At 53.4% G+C, this 18,607-nt stretch overlaps 8 protein-coding genes across 8 annotated transcripts; 4 read left to right on the forward strand and 4 right to left on the reverse strand.

The window, feature by feature from the left end:
- Positions 1-882: 882 nt before the first annotated feature.
- AOX1_2 (Alternative oxidase, mitochondrial precursor) lies at positions 883-2,983 on the forward strand (the record flags this gene model as incomplete). Its single annotated transcript, XM_051434149.1, has 3 exons — positions 883-1,179; positions 1,231-2,623; positions 2,676-2,983. 3 exons carry the CDS (start codon positions 883-885, stop codon positions 2,981-2,983), a joined length of 1,998 nt encoding a protein of 665 aa, XP_051291405.1.
- A 348-nt stretch (positions 2,984-3,331) lies between these two features.
- J4E90_004586 (uncharacterized protein) lies at positions 3,332-4,789 on the forward strand (the record flags this gene model as incomplete). The annotated part of the gene is made up of 3 exons (XM_051434150.1): positions 3,332-3,993; positions 4,059-4,127; positions 4,180-4,789. The coding sequence occupies 3 exons, from the start codon at positions 3,332-3,334 to the stop codon at positions 4,787-4,789; spliced, it is 1,341 nt and encodes a 446-aa protein (XP_051291406.1).
- A 336-nt stretch (positions 4,790-5,125) lies between these two features.
- On the forward strand, positions 5,126-5,533 carry J4E90_004587 (uncharacterized protein; the record flags this gene model as incomplete). Its single annotated transcript, XM_051434151.1, has 2 exons — positions 5,126-5,276; positions 5,367-5,533. The coding sequence occupies 2 exons, from the start codon at positions 5,126-5,128 to the stop codon at positions 5,531-5,533; spliced, it is 318 nt and encodes a 105-aa protein (XP_051291407.1).
- Positions 5,534-5,831: 298 nt separating this feature from the next.
- J4E90_004588 (uncharacterized protein) lies at positions 5,832-6,605 on the reverse strand (the record flags this gene model as incomplete). The annotated part of the gene is made up of 1 exon (XM_051434152.1): positions 5,832-6,605. The coding sequence occupies one exon, from the start codon at positions 6,603-6,605 to the stop codon at positions 5,832-5,834; it is 774 nt and encodes a 257-aa protein (XP_051291408.1).
- A 2,716-nt stretch (positions 6,606-9,321) lies between these two features.
- Positions 9,322-10,341, reverse strand: J4E90_004589 (uncharacterized protein; the record flags this gene model as incomplete). Its single annotated transcript, XM_051434153.1, is given in 2 exon segments — positions 9,322-10,320; positions 10,336-10,341. 2 exon segments carry the CDS (start codon positions 10,339-10,341, stop codon positions 9,322-9,324), a joined length of 1,005 nt encoding a protein of 334 aa, XP_051291409.1.
- Positions 10,342-10,975: 634 nt separating this feature from the next.
- On the reverse strand, positions 10,976-13,038 carry J4E90_004590 (uncharacterized protein; the record flags this gene model as incomplete). Its single annotated transcript, XM_051434154.1, has 6 exons — positions 10,976-11,717; positions 11,772-11,881; positions 11,944-12,255; positions 12,320-12,460; positions 12,539-12,806; positions 12,875-13,038. The coding sequence occupies 6 exons, from the start codon at positions 13,036-13,038 to the stop codon at positions 10,976-10,978; spliced, it is 1,737 nt and encodes a 578-aa protein (XP_051291410.1).
- Positions 13,039-13,883: 845 nt separating this feature from the next.
- J4E90_004591 (uncharacterized protein) lies at positions 13,884-16,458 on the reverse strand (the record flags this gene model as incomplete). Its single annotated transcript, XM_051434155.1, has 4 exons — positions 13,884-15,024; positions 15,299-15,596; positions 15,644-16,225; positions 16,275-16,458. The coding sequence occupies 4 exons, from the start codon at positions 16,456-16,458 to the stop codon at positions 13,884-13,886; spliced, it is 2,205 nt and encodes a 734-aa protein (XP_051291411.1).
- A 215-nt stretch (positions 16,459-16,673) lies between these two features.
- Positions 16,674-18,209, forward strand: J4E90_004592 (uncharacterized protein; the record flags this gene model as incomplete). Its single annotated transcript, XM_051434156.1, has 2 exons — positions 16,674-17,023; positions 17,072-18,209. The coding sequence occupies 2 exons, from the start codon at positions 16,674-16,676 to the stop codon at positions 18,207-18,209; spliced, it is 1,488 nt and encodes a 495-aa protein (XP_051291412.1).
- Between the last annotated feature and the right edge of the window lie 398 nt (positions 18,210-18,607).

The raw sequence follows: 18,607 nt of genomic DNA on the forward strand, positions 1-18,607 counted from the left end.
TGCATGAGCTTCCAGGACCATCATCCTAGAGCTACTTGGAGCTCTGGCAAGTATAGCAGAGAGTGCTTGAATCTGTTGTGCCATTGTGAAATCGTGCGCAAAGATCTTCGACCAATTCCTTCTCTACGCATCTATCATGAACGGATTTTCACATCTCGGTTATCGCTTTCCCGATGGTGGCTCACCCAAACGCCTCGTTCATTCCTGTTCGTACGTGATACGCTGGGCTCGACGCCTGGGGACGCTACAGTGGCCTCTCAGCTTCGGGTCCGCAATGCTTACCCCCAAGAGTGGGCCTGTATACGCAACCGAGCATGCCTTCTTACTGGATATGAGGCTTCTCCGCACCCAACTAGCAAACATGCGACATCTGCAGCGTCTATCCCAGTCCGGTCTTTATCCAGTACCGTCGGAACGGTTGGTATCCTTGCGCGAGCATTCCGACCAATCATTGCTTGCGCACCTACCCTGTGGAAGTCCGGCATAGACGCAGCCTACCTTGCGGATCCGCAAGTTTAACATGCCGCTCTCCTTCGAATGGCCTCGACGGAGACCCCTGCGGTCCCATGATGGATGGTCGTAGCCAACGTCTAAGCCTCTTTGGCTGGGGAGGCTGGCCAAATGGTACATGTCCCCTCTTCGGTGCATGCATCTTGCTGCTATCGGAATTGACGGCTGATGAGCAGCGCGTAGTGACACAGCCTAGATGACGGACCCTCCTTGAAGCCGAAGATCCTGGAGATGCGGGGTCTGAACAGTTTAAAGAGACGTCGTGCCTTCGACTGAGAAGAGCATCATGCCCAGTTGACTTGTCTCCTGCGGTCAACGATACAGCAATAACACCTTTCTAATTATATCTTTATCTCATCGACAGCCTTCAAGATGACGATTCCCGATGAGGTCGACATCATCGTGTGTGGAGGTGGTTCTTGTGGTTGTGTGGTTGCTGGACGTCTGGCCAATCTCGACCACAACCTCCAGGTCCTCTTGATTGAGGGTGGAGAGAACAACCTGAACAACCCATGGGTCTTCCGTCCGGGTATCTACCCGAGGAACATGAAGTTGGACAGCAAGACTGCCACTTTCTACTACTCTCGTCCCTCGGAGTGGCTCGATGGCCGCCGAGCTGTTGTGCCCGTCGCCAACATCCTCGGAGGTGGATCTTCCATTAACTTCATGGTAAGAGCTTCCCATCCACCTTATCATTAGCAGTTATTGACTCCTCATCAGATGTACACTCGTGCCTCCGCTTCCGACTACGACGATTTCCAGGCCAAGGGTTGGACGACCAAGGAACTCATCCCCTTGATGAAGAAGCACGAGACCTACCAACGTTCCTGCAACAACCGCGACATCCACGGTTTTGAGGGACCCATCAAGGTCTCGTTCGGTAACTACACCTACCCGATCAAGGAGGACTTCCTCCGTGCCACCGAATCTCAGGGCATCCCGACCACCGACGATCTCCAGGACTTGACCACTGGCCATGGTGCCGAGCACTGGCTCAAGTGGATCAACCGCGACACCGGACGACGATCTGACTCTGCTCACGGCTACATCCACAGCACCCGCGCTGTTCACCAGAACCTGCACCTCCTCACCAGTAACAAGGTTGAGAAGGTCATTCTTGAGGGAGACCGCGCCGTTGGCGTCAAGGTCGTCCCGACCAAGCCTCTCCACCCCGAACAGCAGATGTCGAGGGTCATCAAGGCTCGCAAGCAGATCATCGTCTCCGGTGGTACTCTGAGCTCTCCTCTCATCCTTCAGCGCTCTGGTATCGGTGACCCAGAGAAGCTCCGCAAGGCTGGCGTCAAGCCTCTTGTCGATCTTCCTGGTGTTGGTCTCAACTTCCAGGATCATTACTTGACCTTCGCCACCTACCGCGCTAAGCCTCACGTCGAATCTTTCGACGACTTCGTCCGTGGCGACCCCAAGGTCCAGGAGCAGGTCTTCCAGCAATGGAACATCAACGGCACTGGCCCACTCGCCACCAACGGTATCGAGGCTGGTGTCAAGATCCGACCGACTGAGGAAGAACTCAACATGATGGACAGCTGGCCATGCAAGGAGTTCCGCTCCGGCTGGGACTCGTACTTCAAGGACAAGCCCGACAAGCCCGTCATGCATTACTCCGTCATTGCTGGTTGGTTCGGTGACCACATGGTCATGCCACCGGGCAAGTTCTTCACCATGTTCCACTTCCTCGAGTACCCCTTCTCTCGTGGTTCCACGCACATTGTGTCACCAAACCCGTACGAGGCCCCCGACTTCGACGCTGGCTTCATGAACGACAAGCGCGACATGGCTCCTATGGTCTGGGGTTACATCAAGTCCCGTGAGACTGCCCGCCGTATGGACGCCTACGCTGGTGAGGTGCAGGCTATGCACCCCTTCTACGCCTACGACAGCCCAGCCCGTGCCAAGGATATGGATCTCCAAACCACCAACGCCTACGCGCTCCCTGGCAACATCACGGCCGGTATCCAGCACGGATCTTGGACTATGCCCATCGAGAAGGGTCGTGCAGCCAAGCCCAACTTCTTGAGCTCGAGCTGCCAGGACATTCAGGAGGACTTGCAGTACTCCACCGAGGACATCAAGCACATTGAGGACTGGACCAAGCGTATGTATCCCCCTACTCATGATTCGTCGAACATCTCACTAATAAACTACAGGCCACGTTGAGACCACCTGGCACTCGCTCGGTACCTGCTCTATGGCACCCAGGAACGGCAACTCCATCGTCAAGCACGGTGTGCTCGACGAGCGCCTCAACGTCCACGGCGTCAAGGGCCTCAAGGTCGCCGACTTGTCCATCTGCCCCGACAACGTCGGTTGCAACACGTACTCGACTGCGCTCCTCATTGGCGAGAAGTGCGCCGTGCTTACGGGTGAGGACTTGGGCTACAGCGGCAGCGCCCTCGACATGAAGGTCCCCAACTACCACGCCCCAAGGGAGATTGCTGGATTGTCGCGCTTGTAAAAAGTCGCTGGGATAGGATGTCTGTTATATAGTTTTCATGATTAAAATGAGTTAATGTTATGTTGTGTATAGTTACACGTTGTGTCTCGACGTGATTGTGATGTTGATGTTTGGATGTGACTGCTGGCTTACTCTTCCGACGATGTCGTGATCACGCTAGTCCCCATCTCCACCTCATTCATTGGTTGTCCCTGAGATGCTAGCCGCTGACCCACATGGCATGAAATGTTTAGTCGGAGACCGGAGGCACCGCATACCTCCTTGTGTAAGCCTTCTTGTCTGTCTTTACATTCCACTTTTCCTTTTTACCTTCCTAGCCCTTGCGGACAGTCGCCAAACCCAGCCACCATGTCCGCACTAACCCTCAAACGTGCATCGCAACTGGCGACCAAGGTCACGCGATCAAACTTCCAACACACCACCCGTAGTCTAGCAACCGTATCACCATTGCAAACAGCAACCCGCAACCACAAAATCGTCGTAATCGGCGGCGGCTCAGCCGGCATATCCCTCTCCCACCAACTCCTGCGCAAAGGAAACTTCTCCCAAGACGACATCGCCATCATCGACCCCGCGCAATGGCACCACTACCAACCCGGCTGGACGCTCGTAGGCGGCGGTCTAAAGAAAAAAGAAGACCTGCGCCGCCCCTTGAAAGACCTCATGGACCCACGCTTCAAATTCTACAACAGCGCTGTAGGAAGTTTTGCGCCGGACCAAAATTACGTCCTGACGAGCAACGGGGAGAAGATTGGTTATGAGCAGTTGGTTGTTGTGCCTGGTATTACGCTTGATTATGGGAGTGTTGGGGGGCTGAAGGAGGCGCTAGAGGAGAAAGATGCTATGGTTAGCACGATTTATGATTATAGGTATTGTGATAAGGCGTTTGAGAATGTGAAGAGGTTTAGGAAGGGGGATGCGGTGTTTACGCAGCCGGCGGGTGTGGTTAAGTGTGCGGGGGCGCCGCAGAAGATTATGTGGTTGGCTTTGGATTATTGGAAGGACGCTGGGTAAGAAATCGAGCGTGCGAACTGCAAGTGGGAGGTACGCTGACTTCTTGTTTCCATTTTCGCAGACTGTACCCCAAGGATATCAATGTCGCGTTTGCGACGGGGCTGCCGACTATGTTTGGAGTGCCGAAGTAGTAAGTTCTCCATCCAGAAACAACCAAGCGTCATATACTGACCTTTATACAGCGCAGCAACCCTCGAAAAACTCCGCGTAGAACGCGGCGTAGAAGGCCTCTTCCAGCACGACCTGACCTCCATCTCCGGCAACACCGCAACCTTCACAACCCCCTCCTCCCCCACCCCAGTGAAAAAACACTTTGACTTCCTGCACGTCGCGCCTAAAAACGTACCCTGGGGCTTCATCAAATCCAGCCCCCTAGCCAACGAAGCAGGCTACGTCTCCGTCTCAGACACCACCACACAACACACTTCGTACCCCAACATCTGGTCCATCGGCGACGCTTCCTCTCTGCCCACCTCCAAGACCGTCGCAGCTATCACGGCCGAAGCACCGGTTCTAGTGTCTAACGTACTGTCTGCGATGGAAGGCAAGGAGTTGACGGCAGCGTATGATGGGTACACGTCTTGTCCGTTGTTGACGGGAAGGAAAGAGGTGCTACTTGCGGAATTTAAGTATGGGGGTGTGCCGAAGGAGACGTTCAATGCGTTGTTGGGGGTTGATCAGGGGGTTCCGAGGAAGGCGTTTTATTGGCTCAAGAAGGACTTTTTTCCGTGGGTGTATGGGAGGTATCATGTCAAGGGGGAGTGGGCGGGGCCGAAGGGGTTGGCTAGATGAGCGGGCGCTCCGACTAGCAGCCTAGACCAAGTCTACGAAGAGCGCAGACTCGGATCAAGATGTAGTTGAATACAGCGCTGGTGTTCGCTTTGGCGAAACCGTGAGCCGTGGGTTTAGGTGTGAGACAGATCTCTGGTATTTTTGATCCGTTTCATAGTTATTGTCTTCCTCGAAATGTCTAGATCGAGGTTTTGCTCGTTGTATAAGAAGTCATTCAGATCCTCTTCTTCACTTTTATATTAGCTTGTTACAATAAGACCAGTCGACGCACTGATATCGCAAAACATCGGCTACATAATTTGGACGATACCACAAACGACTAAACGAACCACCGAGATGCCCGCACGAAAACATGGTCAGCCAAGCAGGCGTAACAACTACGGAAAAGGTCACGCATTCACCGACCCCAACCTCAAGCATGCCCAAGAGAAACCTCGACACGACAGTGTAGCCAACACCGAGACTACTTCCAAGAAATGGTTCTCACGTTTTTCCTTGCCCTCAAAATCGCATACCACCGGCGCTAGACCTAGACGCACGACGATCTCATTCCACGGCGATGCCACGACAGCTGTAGATAAGCGGGGTGAGCTGGTCGCTCAGATTCACGACGATGTCTTTGAGGATGGACCGCGCTCGCCGAGGGATGCTGCGGAGATGGAGTGGTATGAGACGCTGTTTACTACGGGTAGGAATATTGTGGAGGGTTTGGTTGGGTCGGTGAAGAAGGGGTTGGGGAAGTGAGTGTGGTTTGGTTGTAGTGGGTCGCGGGCGTTGGGAGTTGGGGTTTGGGTGTTGGCTGGGATGTAGACCTGGCTCACTAGGTATAGTATTGGTTTTGAATTCAAATCGGTCGATAATGTTTTGTGTTTGGTTGAAGTTGGTATCTACTGGTCTTGGAAAGTACACGAGATGTTAGACGACAGTGAATTTGAGCAGCAGAACAACATGCGGACATCAGACGATCATTGCGCAAAAGCACACACGTGCTGGCATGGGCTCTGATATGTGTTGCTACTAGATACCGTGGAGCCAATACACCCTACTCACCAACCTCATCCTCATCCTCGTCATCCCCCAACACAGGCTCATCAGCATTGATTGGCCAACACTTCCATGGTTTCTTCCCCTTCTTGATTTTCATCTGGTTATCAAAGCCACCTTCAGTCGCATGTAAACAGCACAGCCTCCTCTTAAGATCATCAGTTTGATCCTTTCTCAGAATCTTACCTATGGGCTTACCAACCCTGCAGCGCTTCTTTTTGGGGTCGTCAGTAGCTACAACTGCATAGTCATCCAGAACGGGTAGTGTGTCTAACTGCTCGAGAAGCCAGGTTAGGCCTTCATCCTCCAGGAGCTTGATGAAGCCATCGCGCGAGAGAGGCTCTGGTTTGGGAGGAGGCGGACGTGGCGCTTTCGCTAGAGTCTCCTGTGCCGGGTGATCTGATCCCTCGACCGGTGCTTCCGAGACGGCATAGACCTGAGGTGAACTTGGGAGCTCGTAAAGAAGCTCGCCGATCCAGTGTAGGTCGCTGTATCTCTTCATAGCAGCATACATGGTTTTCCTGGCTTCAATGAGAGTTGATCTTAGCTCTTCGAGGTCATGTTCGGATGGTGCTGCAGTCGAGCACTCGTTCACAGGTGTGCCGTCAACTTCAAATGGGTCGAGCGGGTTCAGTGCATGTGCCTGCTGCAGGTCTTTTCTTTCGTGAACGCTCATGAAGCTGTCAGATTGGACTTTACCATTCGGCGCAGCCAATGTTTTCGTGGGAGGTGTGGCGGGCGCAAGAGCTGGATGTTGGGTTGCGTGAGGCATTGCGGGCGATCTCTGCCTTTTGATTCCGCATGTAAGGAATGGAGGAGGGGTTTATATATCTGGATCGCAAAAGTCTGTCACATTGGCTGACAACAGCAGGTATGTTAGCATCTGAGCATCTTTCGCCTGCATGACTGCGCTGGATCGTACTGACTCAACTTCCAGCGTGGAGGAAGCTCTTCGTCAGAGATGACTATTGTCTCCGTAACACTTCCGGAGAAGTTAAGTAGTAACATTGTGTAAGTGTTGCGTTGACATTTCCTAACATGCTGGAAGGGTTAGTGCGAGTAATAGGCGCAAGAAAGACTACGCGAGGTAGGGTCAGTTCGACACGACGGTGACTTTACGGCCACGTTGTAAACAGCTGTAAGACAGCCCATAGATCTTTCATGCGACGAAGTTCAACCTGATGCGAAGAACAATAGGATAAGTAACAACGTTGACGGTACTTGGAGTGCTCATAGACTGATGACCAATGTGACCACGATGCCGTTAACACCAGGTTGGCCACTCGCTCCATCATCTAGTACATGCGGACAAACCTGGAATCCCACTTTCTCGTAGAAAGCTCTTGCGCTCGTATTCGACTGCACCATATCAAGATGAGCTCCCTTCGCACCCACACTTTTGACAGCACCCAAGAAAACCTGCATCAGCACTGAACCCCACCCCTTCCTCTGATACTCCGGCAGAATATCGATATGCAAATGCGCCGGATATTGCTCTAACACCTGCGGCCAAGGCAGCAGCATACTACAATCCGCTTCATACACAGCCTTTCGAAAGTGCCTAGCGTCTTCTCTTTCCATCCGCGAATCACCAGTCTGAACATCCGGATGTGGCACAAGTGTCGGATCGATAGTCGGAGTGAACACGTCGCGCCAGCGCTGCGCAAAAGACGTTGTATCAGCGGCGCCGATACAATAACCCACCACACGCCCGTTACCGTCATCTAGTACGTAGCATGTTTCGGGTGTTAGATCAACGTAGGCTTTGTACCAGAGACGTAAGCCTATGGTGCGCGCTGGCTCCCAGTCAAGACCTGGGTCGATGGTTTCCAGGAACTGTGGCTTTCGTCAGGATGACGGTGACGAATGAATCGACGCTGTGACGCATACCACGTGGAGTCCGTCTTTGAAATCGGCTGATGCATTATACGTGCGGACAAACGGGGTTTTCGTTGCCATGTTGGACTCGATAGCGCAAGCGAACGGGCTAGCTCGTTGGTAGACTGTTTGTATGGGTATGATGTTTCTGGCCCGTGAATAGGTGAAGTACTGAGAAGGAGGACGAGATTATGCGATGTTGTTATGTTTCATTCAGGCAGCAGTCTGAGAACAATGGCAACCAGCGGGGAAGAGGGTTCAGCTTGCGCTCGCTCAATGATTGGCCGCGCATTTTCAGATCGTGTAAGCAATATATTCGCCTGGGCATCGATAAGAACCAAGTTTCTGGATGGCGGTCTTCTATATGTGCGAGTCAGGTCCCGCGTTTTGGCAGAGACCCCTCAGGGTTGTGCGCGAAAGACAGAGAGAAGACGCGCCCCTGCGAAGGATGGACGAAAGAACGAACATTGGCACTAAGCCATTTCCAGCCTAACCCCGTTGTTGGTGATGTCATCCCCAGCCTTCCTACCTTGTACACGCGCATCCTATGAAAGGACAGCCTACTTCTTCGTCAACTACTAAAACATATGTCGTAAAAACGCATACTCACCAACAGTCGGATAACCAACGCATTTGGTGTATGGCGGTACCTGCTTCAAGCAGTTGAGTCGCCCTGCGCCGCAGTCTAGCTTGCAGTCAGCGCGTCGCGCACCTTCAACGTGGGAGAGCCGGAGACTCATATATGCGCTTACTTTCGACTTCGCACGGTCCGGTGTACGGAGGATAGTTTCCGAGCTCGTCGCAGTCGGTTTGTCGGATCTCGTTGCGTATATGAAGGCCAGCAACGCATGCGCCGAACACTACGAGGTTGAAGACTGCACGTAGCAACATCGCTTGCGGAAAGAGAAGGGATTGATTGGAAGAGATTTCTAATGTGTTGTCTATTGCATGTCCTGACAGAGAGAGTCATGCCTTCGACTTATACGGTACCGTCGAATTACCCGGATATGAGTGCTCGCTTGCTCCCTGGCGGATACGAGAACAAAGAAAACCTTGCGGAACACGAGGCTAATTGGCAGATAAGATCCTGATTGAATTACTTTAATCTAATGAGTGGAAGTCCGTTTGGTGATGGACATCAAAGGAGTGGAAACGTTCCCAATAACAGAGATGTAGCGATTGATGAGAGTTGTTACAGCGACTCAAGGTCGTCCTCAGATACGGTTGCGACGGCAGTCTTCGCAGACGTTGACATAGCAGTAGCGGCACTGCAAGATGTACTTGTGGTGGCGTGCATCGCACATCTCGCATCTGAAGCCTCTCCTCGGCGCGCCATCAAAAACGCGCTGGAAGCGTCGCGAATGCTCGCATTCATGATTATCCTGCAACTCGGCAGCTACCCTGTCAACACGCAGACGCCACTCATCAGGAAGTATGTTCGGTCCAGCGTCTCGGTCCACGATCTCTTCTGCACGCTCTACGATGCGATTGGGATCTGCCGTACGGCAACGGCATTCTTTCCAGCGTGTGCCACACTCGTAGCAGAACTCAGAACTACACTGGCATCTTCGACGAGTTAGTATAGCTTACACCTAAGAAGCGACAACGACTCACGTCATATGGTTACAACCGCTTCGCAGCTGCACCACTCGGGCACAGGAATAACAGGTCTGCCATCCCATCTGGCGTGCCAACTCCCGAGTTTGTCGAAGCGCCGGGTCGTCAGGGCAGTCAGTCTCCCCATGGAAGGCTTTGTTGCAGAGAGAACAGGTGTCCGTATCACATTTGGGACACACTGCGCGGTTTGTACCAGGCTCAACACTGTCGGGAACAATAAAGGTGTTACAGTCGTGGTTGCTGCAGTACGTCTTATTGAGCGTGGCGTATTCCACGACCGCCAGCTCAAAGATAGTCAGTTCGTCCGGAGCCATGTGCCTGGCGACCAGGTCAAGCGGAATAGGTTGCTTGCAACACCTAGGAGGATACAGAACCTCATCTTTTGTTGACCGCATGAAGAGTTCCTTCACGCAACCAACACAGTAGCGATCGCCACATTTTGCTTTGACCATGGAGGCGCGGGGGAAGCGGTCCAGACAAGTGCAGCACTTGAACTCCGTCGATAATTTTCTGATGATATCGGCCTGGCGCTCCAAGTAGGACATAGACGGTCCGGCCTCTGTCTCATCATCGGAGAACTCGACGACTGAGGTAGCAGCGATATTTCCGGATACGGTAGACATCCAGTCGTAGACCTCACCTTGAAGATCGCCGTGCACAACTGGAGGCGGGGCCTCAATCTCAGGGTCGTTGCTGCTCAACTCCAGCGCAAAACGGCGGTCTTCATGGGCTTGAACATCTTGGTGGGTAAGGTCTCCAATGGCAATGCTGTCAGAGTGGACAGCAGCGCCAATGCTCTGAGCAAGCTTTTGGTCGGCAAGAAAGTTCGTGTAAGCTTGAAGCTCTTCCTGGAATTGGCGATAGGCAAGGTCGATATCGGGAGGTTGGTCCATGGGATGCTTCCCTTTGCCAGAATCGGAGTAGACACCAAGCTCCTCGAGCTGCAGCGCCAGAGCAGCCAGCTCATCGTCCATGCAGCCGGAATGGGAGGCCTGAGTGACAACGACGGACATGTTGTAGACGCGTAGGACGTGTCAAAGCTAGATGCGAAAGTCTGAAAGGTTTTTGCACGATGAGATACCGAAGATTGAGAGCAATGTGGGAGCATGCAAGGGTTGAACAAAGCGACCCCTTACGTTTATAGGATCGTGCGCAAATGCGGGGTATTTGCTTCGAGTACGGTAGGCTACCAGTTTGTTGAACGGCTATCGCAAGCATGGAGACCCGGTTAGCTATGTGATAGCGATGCTTTGGTTCAGGGATCAACCCAAGCTAGGCCATGGATGTACCGCTACCAGCTCCGATTGTCGCAATCAAGACAACAATATGAGAGACGATGTACATTCCAGGTGATTGGCTCCGAGCTGCTTCTAGACTTACGAGGATCAAAAGGCAAGCCCTGCACTCCAGCTACAACATACACGGCAACGTATTCATGATCTCCGATCATTGTGTCATTACCCGCGCGACTTCAGCCAGAGGAAGGAAGCAAAAGCCTCATTCCGAATGAGGAAGATCGTAAACTAAACTGACGAGCCTCTACATCTTCGAATATCGTATTGACATTCTGCACTTCATACCAGATCAGGACCTCTCCAGGATAATGGACAGCAATGTTGCAAACCCATACGCTCTACCCAAGGAAACTCATTCAACCTCCCGCCCCATACGACTCACCACCCCAAAATCGCCCTCAACAAACGACCCATGCGGCCCGAGCGCATAAACCTGCGGCATATCCGCCCTCGCCACCTCCTCGAAAGTCTTTCCATCAAGCCCCACAAGAATACTATTCGTCCCCTCCTTATTAATCGTAATCGTAATCACAATGCCGTCATCCTCATCCACCGCACCAGGCCTCTGAATGAAAATCGGCTCCGTAGGACAACTCTCGCCATTCTGCGGCACCCACGCTTTAAACGTGCCAGTCCGCCAATCAGACTTGAAGAGGTGGCCATAGAAAGACGCGTGAGGCATGTCGACGCCGTTACCGAGACGCCCGATAGGAACATCTGTGCCCGGCGCGGCAATGCCGTTTCCGGATACGCCGTAGACGAAGCGGTAGTTTGGGTCCATGGATGCGGCTTTGGAGATGCGTGGCAGTTCGGCCATCATGTTTGGGATAGCGGCTTTGACGGTGCCGCGGGCGACGACGGCGGGGTCGCGCGTGTTCACGGCGGGGAGTTCGTAGCGGACGAGACGGCCGACTTGGTAGGGTTTGAGCGGGTTGATGACGTTCGAAATCGCGTACTCGTGGTAAGGGTAGTGTTCGGCCTTGTAGCTCGCGATGTCGACATGGACGTTGGTGTGGCCAGTTTTGGGATCGACGTAGTCGTAGGCGTTGGCTGTGTGGAAGAAGTAGAAGTTTGGGACTTGGTAGGATGCGATGCTGGGAGGTGTTAGTTTGGGGGAATTTGGAGACAAAGGAATAGGAGAGACGTACACCTTGCCGTCGGCCTTGTCTAGAACGTAGAAGTACACAGGCGATTCGTGCTCGCATACCATGGCCTCGACGAGGGTCTTGCTCGGATCACTAAGATCCAATATAACAGGCTATCGGCATGTTAGTTTCGATCCACATACCGCCTATCCACCCCTTCGGAACTACTACTTACGTTCCTGACAAACACAACATATTTGTCCGTCATAGCAAGAGCATGCGTGTAGCACGGCTTACACGGCAGCGGCGACTTCCACAACAGACGCGCCGGATTCGCCACCACATCCAGCGCGAAAATATACATGACCCCCGCCGCATCGATCAAGTAATTGTACGTCGTTCCTCGCTTGCGATCATGAACGGGATGGGCGCAGCACCCTGTTCCAGCGAGCTCGGGATCGATGACCGCATGGGAGAGTAAGCGCTTTGGCTCGAGCGTCTTTGCATCGCAGATTTGCATGCAGTTCCAGTCGGTGTGAACGAGGATCTATGTCTTTTTGTGAGCTTCGTGGGTTTCTTTTGGCATGGAATGGAGATGGGGGTTGTCTTACCTCCTGTGTCGCTGGATCCTCCGCTTTGACACCCCTCGAATTCGGATTCTTATCCTCCGGTAAATGCATACCGCGTCTCGGCTGGACATGAACATTAAGAGCGTCTGGTTCGATGGATTCATGGGGCAGGAAAACCGTTTGCTACATCCACTCTTCATTAGCCTTCCCATCACTTCTCATAGATCCGCATGACATAGAATATAAAACGATCAGACTTACACGCGCCCCAAGTAATTTCGAACACGGATCCTGGGCTTCGAAAAGAGGCGTATTGGGATTCGGTCCCACCCACGAGTTCTTGACGTAGCCGTCTTTCTTTGCTTGATTCGTGATCCCGTTGGAAGTGTACCGGCTCATGTAGTACACGCGACCGTCCGTCATGCGGAATTTGTGGAGTAGGGCCAGGCCGTCGAAGAGGTGCTGGATTATGACTCGGGGTGTGGAGTCGTCTTCCGAGGTGGGGACTGTGAAACGGCCTACGCCGACTCTGTGGTTGTTGGTGTTAATTGGGAGTTGCGGTGAGATGGATGGGATGGATAGTGTAGGGTCCCGTACCGGAGGAAGGAGCCATGGAGCCATTTGGGCCATGTGCCGCTGAGCTTGCACTCTACCTCGGTGGTGGTTTCGGGGACGTCTTGGAAGTAGGGTGGAGCGTATTGCAGTTCTTCCGCTGTGATAATGTCCCATCGGTATCCTTTTGGCTTTTGTTCGGGTGCCATTTCGAGGTTGGAGGAATGTTGTTGGAAACGTAACGTTCGGTAAGTGTAAGTAAAGGTGTTGAGTAACTGTTGTACACTGATGTACGATGCTGGTGTTGATGAAGCTTCGAGGTGGTCTACGATGCTTTATATATGCTCTTCGTTCTTCCATCGCGGGATACAATGAAGCCATGACCATAAGCATTCAATCTACAGAGGGCCGATTCCATCTCACCGACAAGCAGACAAGGCGGCCAAGCTAGAACGTGAAGCATGGTACAACCCTATACCGTTACCATTCTTGCTTATACAATATGCCACATCCGGCTAAGTGTATAACTACACCCAGGGCCACGGAGTATGCTAGTCAGTGCCCAGAGTCTTACCACAACTACGGGACTGCCATCGCTTACAAACGACACCGTATGACTAGCCGCTTCATCCTATCGTGAGGCAGACGCGAATGAAACTTGCATACGTGAAGTCAGTGCTTTGCAATCCTCGTTCTCTAATTCGGCGGCGCTGGCGGATGTCGGTGTCCTAATTGACATCCGATCCGGATGACAGCCACATCAACTCCGTTCCGTGTCCTGCCAAGTTGATTTAGATTTACGCAGGGACTTTATTGCGGAGGATATGCAACGGCAGCGGTTAGTACCGTCGGCGGCTTTCTGAAGGCTACCTACTACCCCCTGCATGTATCTACCATCTAGCGGGTTGAGCACTGCCGCCTTGGCTGCTCTGCAGGATCAGTAATCCATAGTGTCGTCCATTGCCAGGGGGTTGAACATCAACAGCGTATGTACTCGATGTGATGGTGACATGATAGCCAAGAGGTGCATTCGTTCACAATAACACGAAAAGTCCTAAAGTGTCAACGCCTTCAACCCCTCCCCAACCGCCTCCCTACTCCTCAAACTCTCCCCCGCCGCCCTCTGCGCAAACCCCACAACATCCTTAACCTCCTTTCCCCTACCCAAACCATGCGCAACCGCCCCACAGAATGTGTCGCCAATCCCATTTACACTAACCACCTCACTGGGCTGTAGCACCTTTTCCACCGGAAAGAGTCTTATATACAGACCGCCAACGCCCTTGCCCTTGCCTTTCCCATCTTTACCAGCTGAATCCATCGACGAAAGGTTCCTCGCAAGCACATACGCCCTCTCCCCCTCATCATACAACTCCTCCGCATCGTTCGAGAGCAGTTTCGTCATCAACACGCCCCTACTCCCCAGTTTCGTCAGGATAGTAGGGAAGAAAGGGAGGAGTTTGATGGTTTGTTGGGGGATGCCTTGGTCTACCAACTCGCTTCCTACGGTAACAGCGAGGGGAACTCTCAGCCCGCCATTGGGTATACCCAGCGCATCAATCACGCCAAACCATTCCGGAGACTCGAAGAGTGACGATTGCGCGGCGAAATCGTGGAGAGCGGTGAGTTCGTACGTGTTTGGTGTTATGATGTCGACGAGGGGGGTAGGGTAGATGGATTGTGCCGCCTTGGAAGTTGTGCTGGAAGGGAGTATACGCAGCGCCTTTGCCGTAGAGACAGGCTCGAAGATCGTCGTCGTATCTGGGTGACGGGCAGCTTGGAGCCAAGTGTGTAGAGCGGGTGACGACCAATTTGCGTCTGTGACGAAGACTCTGGGGCGGGGGGAGGTGGTGGTGAAGATGCTGGTCGCTAGTTCTTGGATGGTTTCTACAGGGATGGTTTCGAGGATTGACATGTCGGCCATGGCGAGGGCGAGGTCTTTGTTTGTGTTGTTGATGGCGACGTATTGGGCTGTACGGGATGGGGCTGGCAGGGTTTTGATGCCGGTTGTTGGCATGCCTTCTGATTGCAGCTGGCTGAGGGCTGCGCGGCCGCTCAGGTCGTCGCCGACGGCGCTGTGGAGATGGACGAATGAGCCGAGGAGGTGAGAGGCTTTTGCGATGTTGTGTGCTACTCCTCCGAGTGTTTGGGTGATGACTGCTGGGTTCGAGGTGTGAGGTAGTGGTTCTGTTTGGCTTGCAGAAGCTGTGAATGGAGCATAGTCACACGAAAAGTCGACCGCGAGGGCACCTGCAACGACTACATCCGGGACTTTTTGAAACTCGATGGCAGATGAAATTGACGAGACTGGAGTGGAAGGAGGCTCAAGAGGCGATGGAGTTGCATTACGCGACTGCCCATCTGCAGTTGACGCGGGACTAGACTGAACAGGAGTGAAGTAAGAGGAAGTTCGTCTAGCATACTTACATCAGTGCCAGTCTACATTAAGCAACAAGAGTGCTGGCTCACCCTTGGGCTTCTCCCTGCTTTGCTTCAAGTATGGCAAGCTCTCGAGCTACGATGGTGGCTCGTCTCACGTTGGATTCTATGAGGGCTCTGTTGGCAGGTATGCTCTTGCCCTTGCTGAGCTCTTTGATCTTGGCAAGCACAAAAGGTGTGTTGTCTTTGCCGGAAATGTTGGCTGCTTCAGCTTGTTTCAGAGCTTCGGCAATGATTACATCCATTTCATCTTTGGGTATAGCGAAATCGGTAGGAACGGGGTTGGCGAAGAGGAGACCAGATGAGATTTGGAGTGCGTGTTGCGCATCTGCAAGATATCAGAATCAGGTCAGAGGGGAGGGTTTGAAGACTCACATATGACAGCAGCCGCCTCGATCTCATCCGCAATGGTCGTCGGGCTCTTGACTCCACTGTCCCTCGACCAGAAGGCAGGGAAGTCTACATTGCCTTTTCGTCCATCGGCGAAGGTTCCTACGCCCACGCCTTCGGTCTCAAGATACTCTATCGTCCGTGGTATGTCGAGGAAGCTCTTGCAGCCACTAGAGATGACGGTGACCGGAGTCCTGCCGAGCTCTGTCAAATCGGCAGAAATATCCATGCTTGACTCAGCGCCGCGATGAACCCCACCAAGGCCACCTGTTCCAAAGATCTTGATGCCAGCGAGGTGAGCGAGCAGCATAGTGCCTGATATAGTTGTACCGCCATTGAAGGACTTATCGGTCAGTCGCATACCGCATACATAGCCGAGGTCTCGTCGCGAGAGCTTCATTGTGTTTGGGTTACCAGCAGAAGAAGCCAGCTTGATCAGCTCTTCTGGATCCATGCCTACACGTGCTACACCGTCTAGAATGCCAATGGTAGCTGGGATGCCGCCATTCGTTCGGACTACGCTTTCGAGGAGGGATGCGAGGGCTACGTTCTCAGGGTAGGGAAAGCCTGTCACGTGAGTTAGCAAGCGATGCGCTTACACATATTTTATTCCTACCATGGGTGTAGATCGTCGTCTCGAGCGCGACGACGGGCTTTTTGGAGTGTAGAGCTTCGCGCACCTCCTCCGAGACGCGGAAGAAGCCATTGTTGGTCAAATGGCGCCTTCCCGATACAGTCGCGATGCCATGGCGACTGGCAGATATCCGCGGCCGACCAATTGAACGTGCTAGAAGTCTCATAGTGACGTGGGAGAGTGAGGGTGGGTAGATAGCTAGACATGGAGGGGTGAGCTCGAGCTGTCGCGCCAAGACGCGGAGGTGCCAGGGAACTCCGAAGAGAACACCTACGACGCAACATCCGCCGCGTGTCCACCGACTGCCCAACCCGCCAGCCAACCCAATTCCCTCACCACCGACCTCATACATGACTGGATAGCTTGACTGCTGGTCCAACAATGAGGTCTTTCCTCTTTACGAGCTGCATAGCAGCGCTTTCGAGCTTCGCGAGCGCCGAACTCAACCTGTCACAACCGCTGCTATCCAAGCAAGTGCTACCCAGCACATTTACACCACCGCAGGTGTTCAAGAATGCCAACCTAGTCCGGACGACGAATCTGGACAAGGCATACGTCAGGGAGACGATCAATGTCATAATCGAGAACATTGACGACAAGGCGCAATCAGAATACTACCTGCCATTCGACTCGAGCACGCTATCCAAAGTCGGAGGGTTCGAAGTAAGAGACAAGAAGGCGGCTGAGAAGGGCATCTTCAAGGTCGAGGTGGTGGGCTTCGATGCAGAGAGGTAGGCAATGGCACAATTGATATCACTTGTCGAGACTGACCGGGACAGCTCCGTCGAGTTCTACAAGATCTACCTCCCCGAGCCTCTCGCATCCAAGGCGCAACAAACCATCAGCATCTCCTACTCGATCGCCTCGGCTCTGAAGCCCGTCCCCGCCCAGATCGCCCAGACGGACAAGCAGTACATTCAATACGACTTCAGCGCATACGCACCCTCGGCCTACCTCACCGAGAAGCAGCGAACCAAGGTCAAGTTCCCCAACAGCGATGTGCCAGACTACACGAGCCTTCCCTCCGAGCTCAACGACGAGCAGACGGCCGACCCCCAGAAGCAAGGCTCGACCTTCACATACGGTCTCTACAACAACGTGCCCGCAGGCGCCCAGCAGGCCGTAAGCGTGCGCTACGAGTTCACCAAGCCCGTCACCCACGCGACACTGCTGGAGCGCGACATCGAAGTCTCGCACTGGGGCGGCAACCTGGCATCCGAGGAGCGCTACTGGCTCGTCAACCAAGGCGCAGGCCTCAAGAACCACTTCTCGCGCGTAGAATGGCAGCGCCAGTCCTACCTCAACCCCCCGACCTTTGCCCTCAAGGGCCTCGCTCTCCCCCTCGCCCCCGGCGCCGTCGACCCCTACTTCACCGACGACATCGGTAACGTCTCGACCTCCAAGTTCCGCCCCGGCAAAAAAGAAGCCCTCCTGGAACTCAAGCCGCGCTACCCCGTCTTCGGAACCTGGAAGTACAGCTTCCGCGTTGGCTGGAACGCAGACCTCTCCTCGTACCTGCGCAAGCTCTCCACAGGCGACACTTACGCGCTCAAAGTGCCCTTCCTCGAGGGCCCCCGCTCCGGCGAAGGCATCTCCTACGGCCGCGTAAACCTTCGCGTTATCCTCCCCGAAGGCGCGAAGAACGTCAAGTTCTCCACCACTGTTCCTATCGTCAGCAACGAGACTAGCCTCCACAAGACGTTCATGGATACTCTTGGTCGCACCACACTCGAACTCACGGCTATCAACCTGGTTGATGAGTTCAGAGACCGCGACCTCGTTGTCACGTACGACTACCCCTGGACTGCTGGATACAGGAAGCCGGTTGTTATTACGCTGGGCATGTTTGCCGTGTTTGCTGTTACGTGGGTCGTGGGTAGCATTGATACTAGCATTGGGAAGAAGAAGACTGCGTAGAGAAAAGAGAGGAGGTTTGGAATGTACAAAAAGTAAACTGGGAAGAAAGGATTGATATCGAGAGATTTTGGGTATCGATGTATCTGGGCTGCATGAACTGGGTTCACACAGCCGATTTAGGAGTATAGCGATTTTTTGCAGGTACCATGTAAGAAGAATGAAATACGAAGTTCCAATTCCAAATTCCCCGTATCCAATCGTCTAGGGTATCACGCTCCAACTTCTACCATCCACCACCCCATTTTCATCTCTCTCGTGCTCTCTAATCCAATCTACAACCCAACACTCACTCTCCGTCTACTCCCTCTTCTCTCCTCCCACATCAAACAAACAACAGCCCCATCAAAAAGGATCCCTCCTTCCCTTAACCCGATGAACATGGCGACACACAACCCTAA

The sequence above is a fragment of the Alternaria incomplexa genome (genome assembly GCF_024043165.1).
Source record: "Alternaria incomplexa strain BMP 0042 chromosome Unknown scaffold_6, whole genome shotgun sequence".
Taxonomy (NCBI): Eukaryota; Fungi; Ascomycota; class Dothideomycetes; order Pleosporales; family Pleosporaceae; genus Alternaria; species Alternaria incomplexa.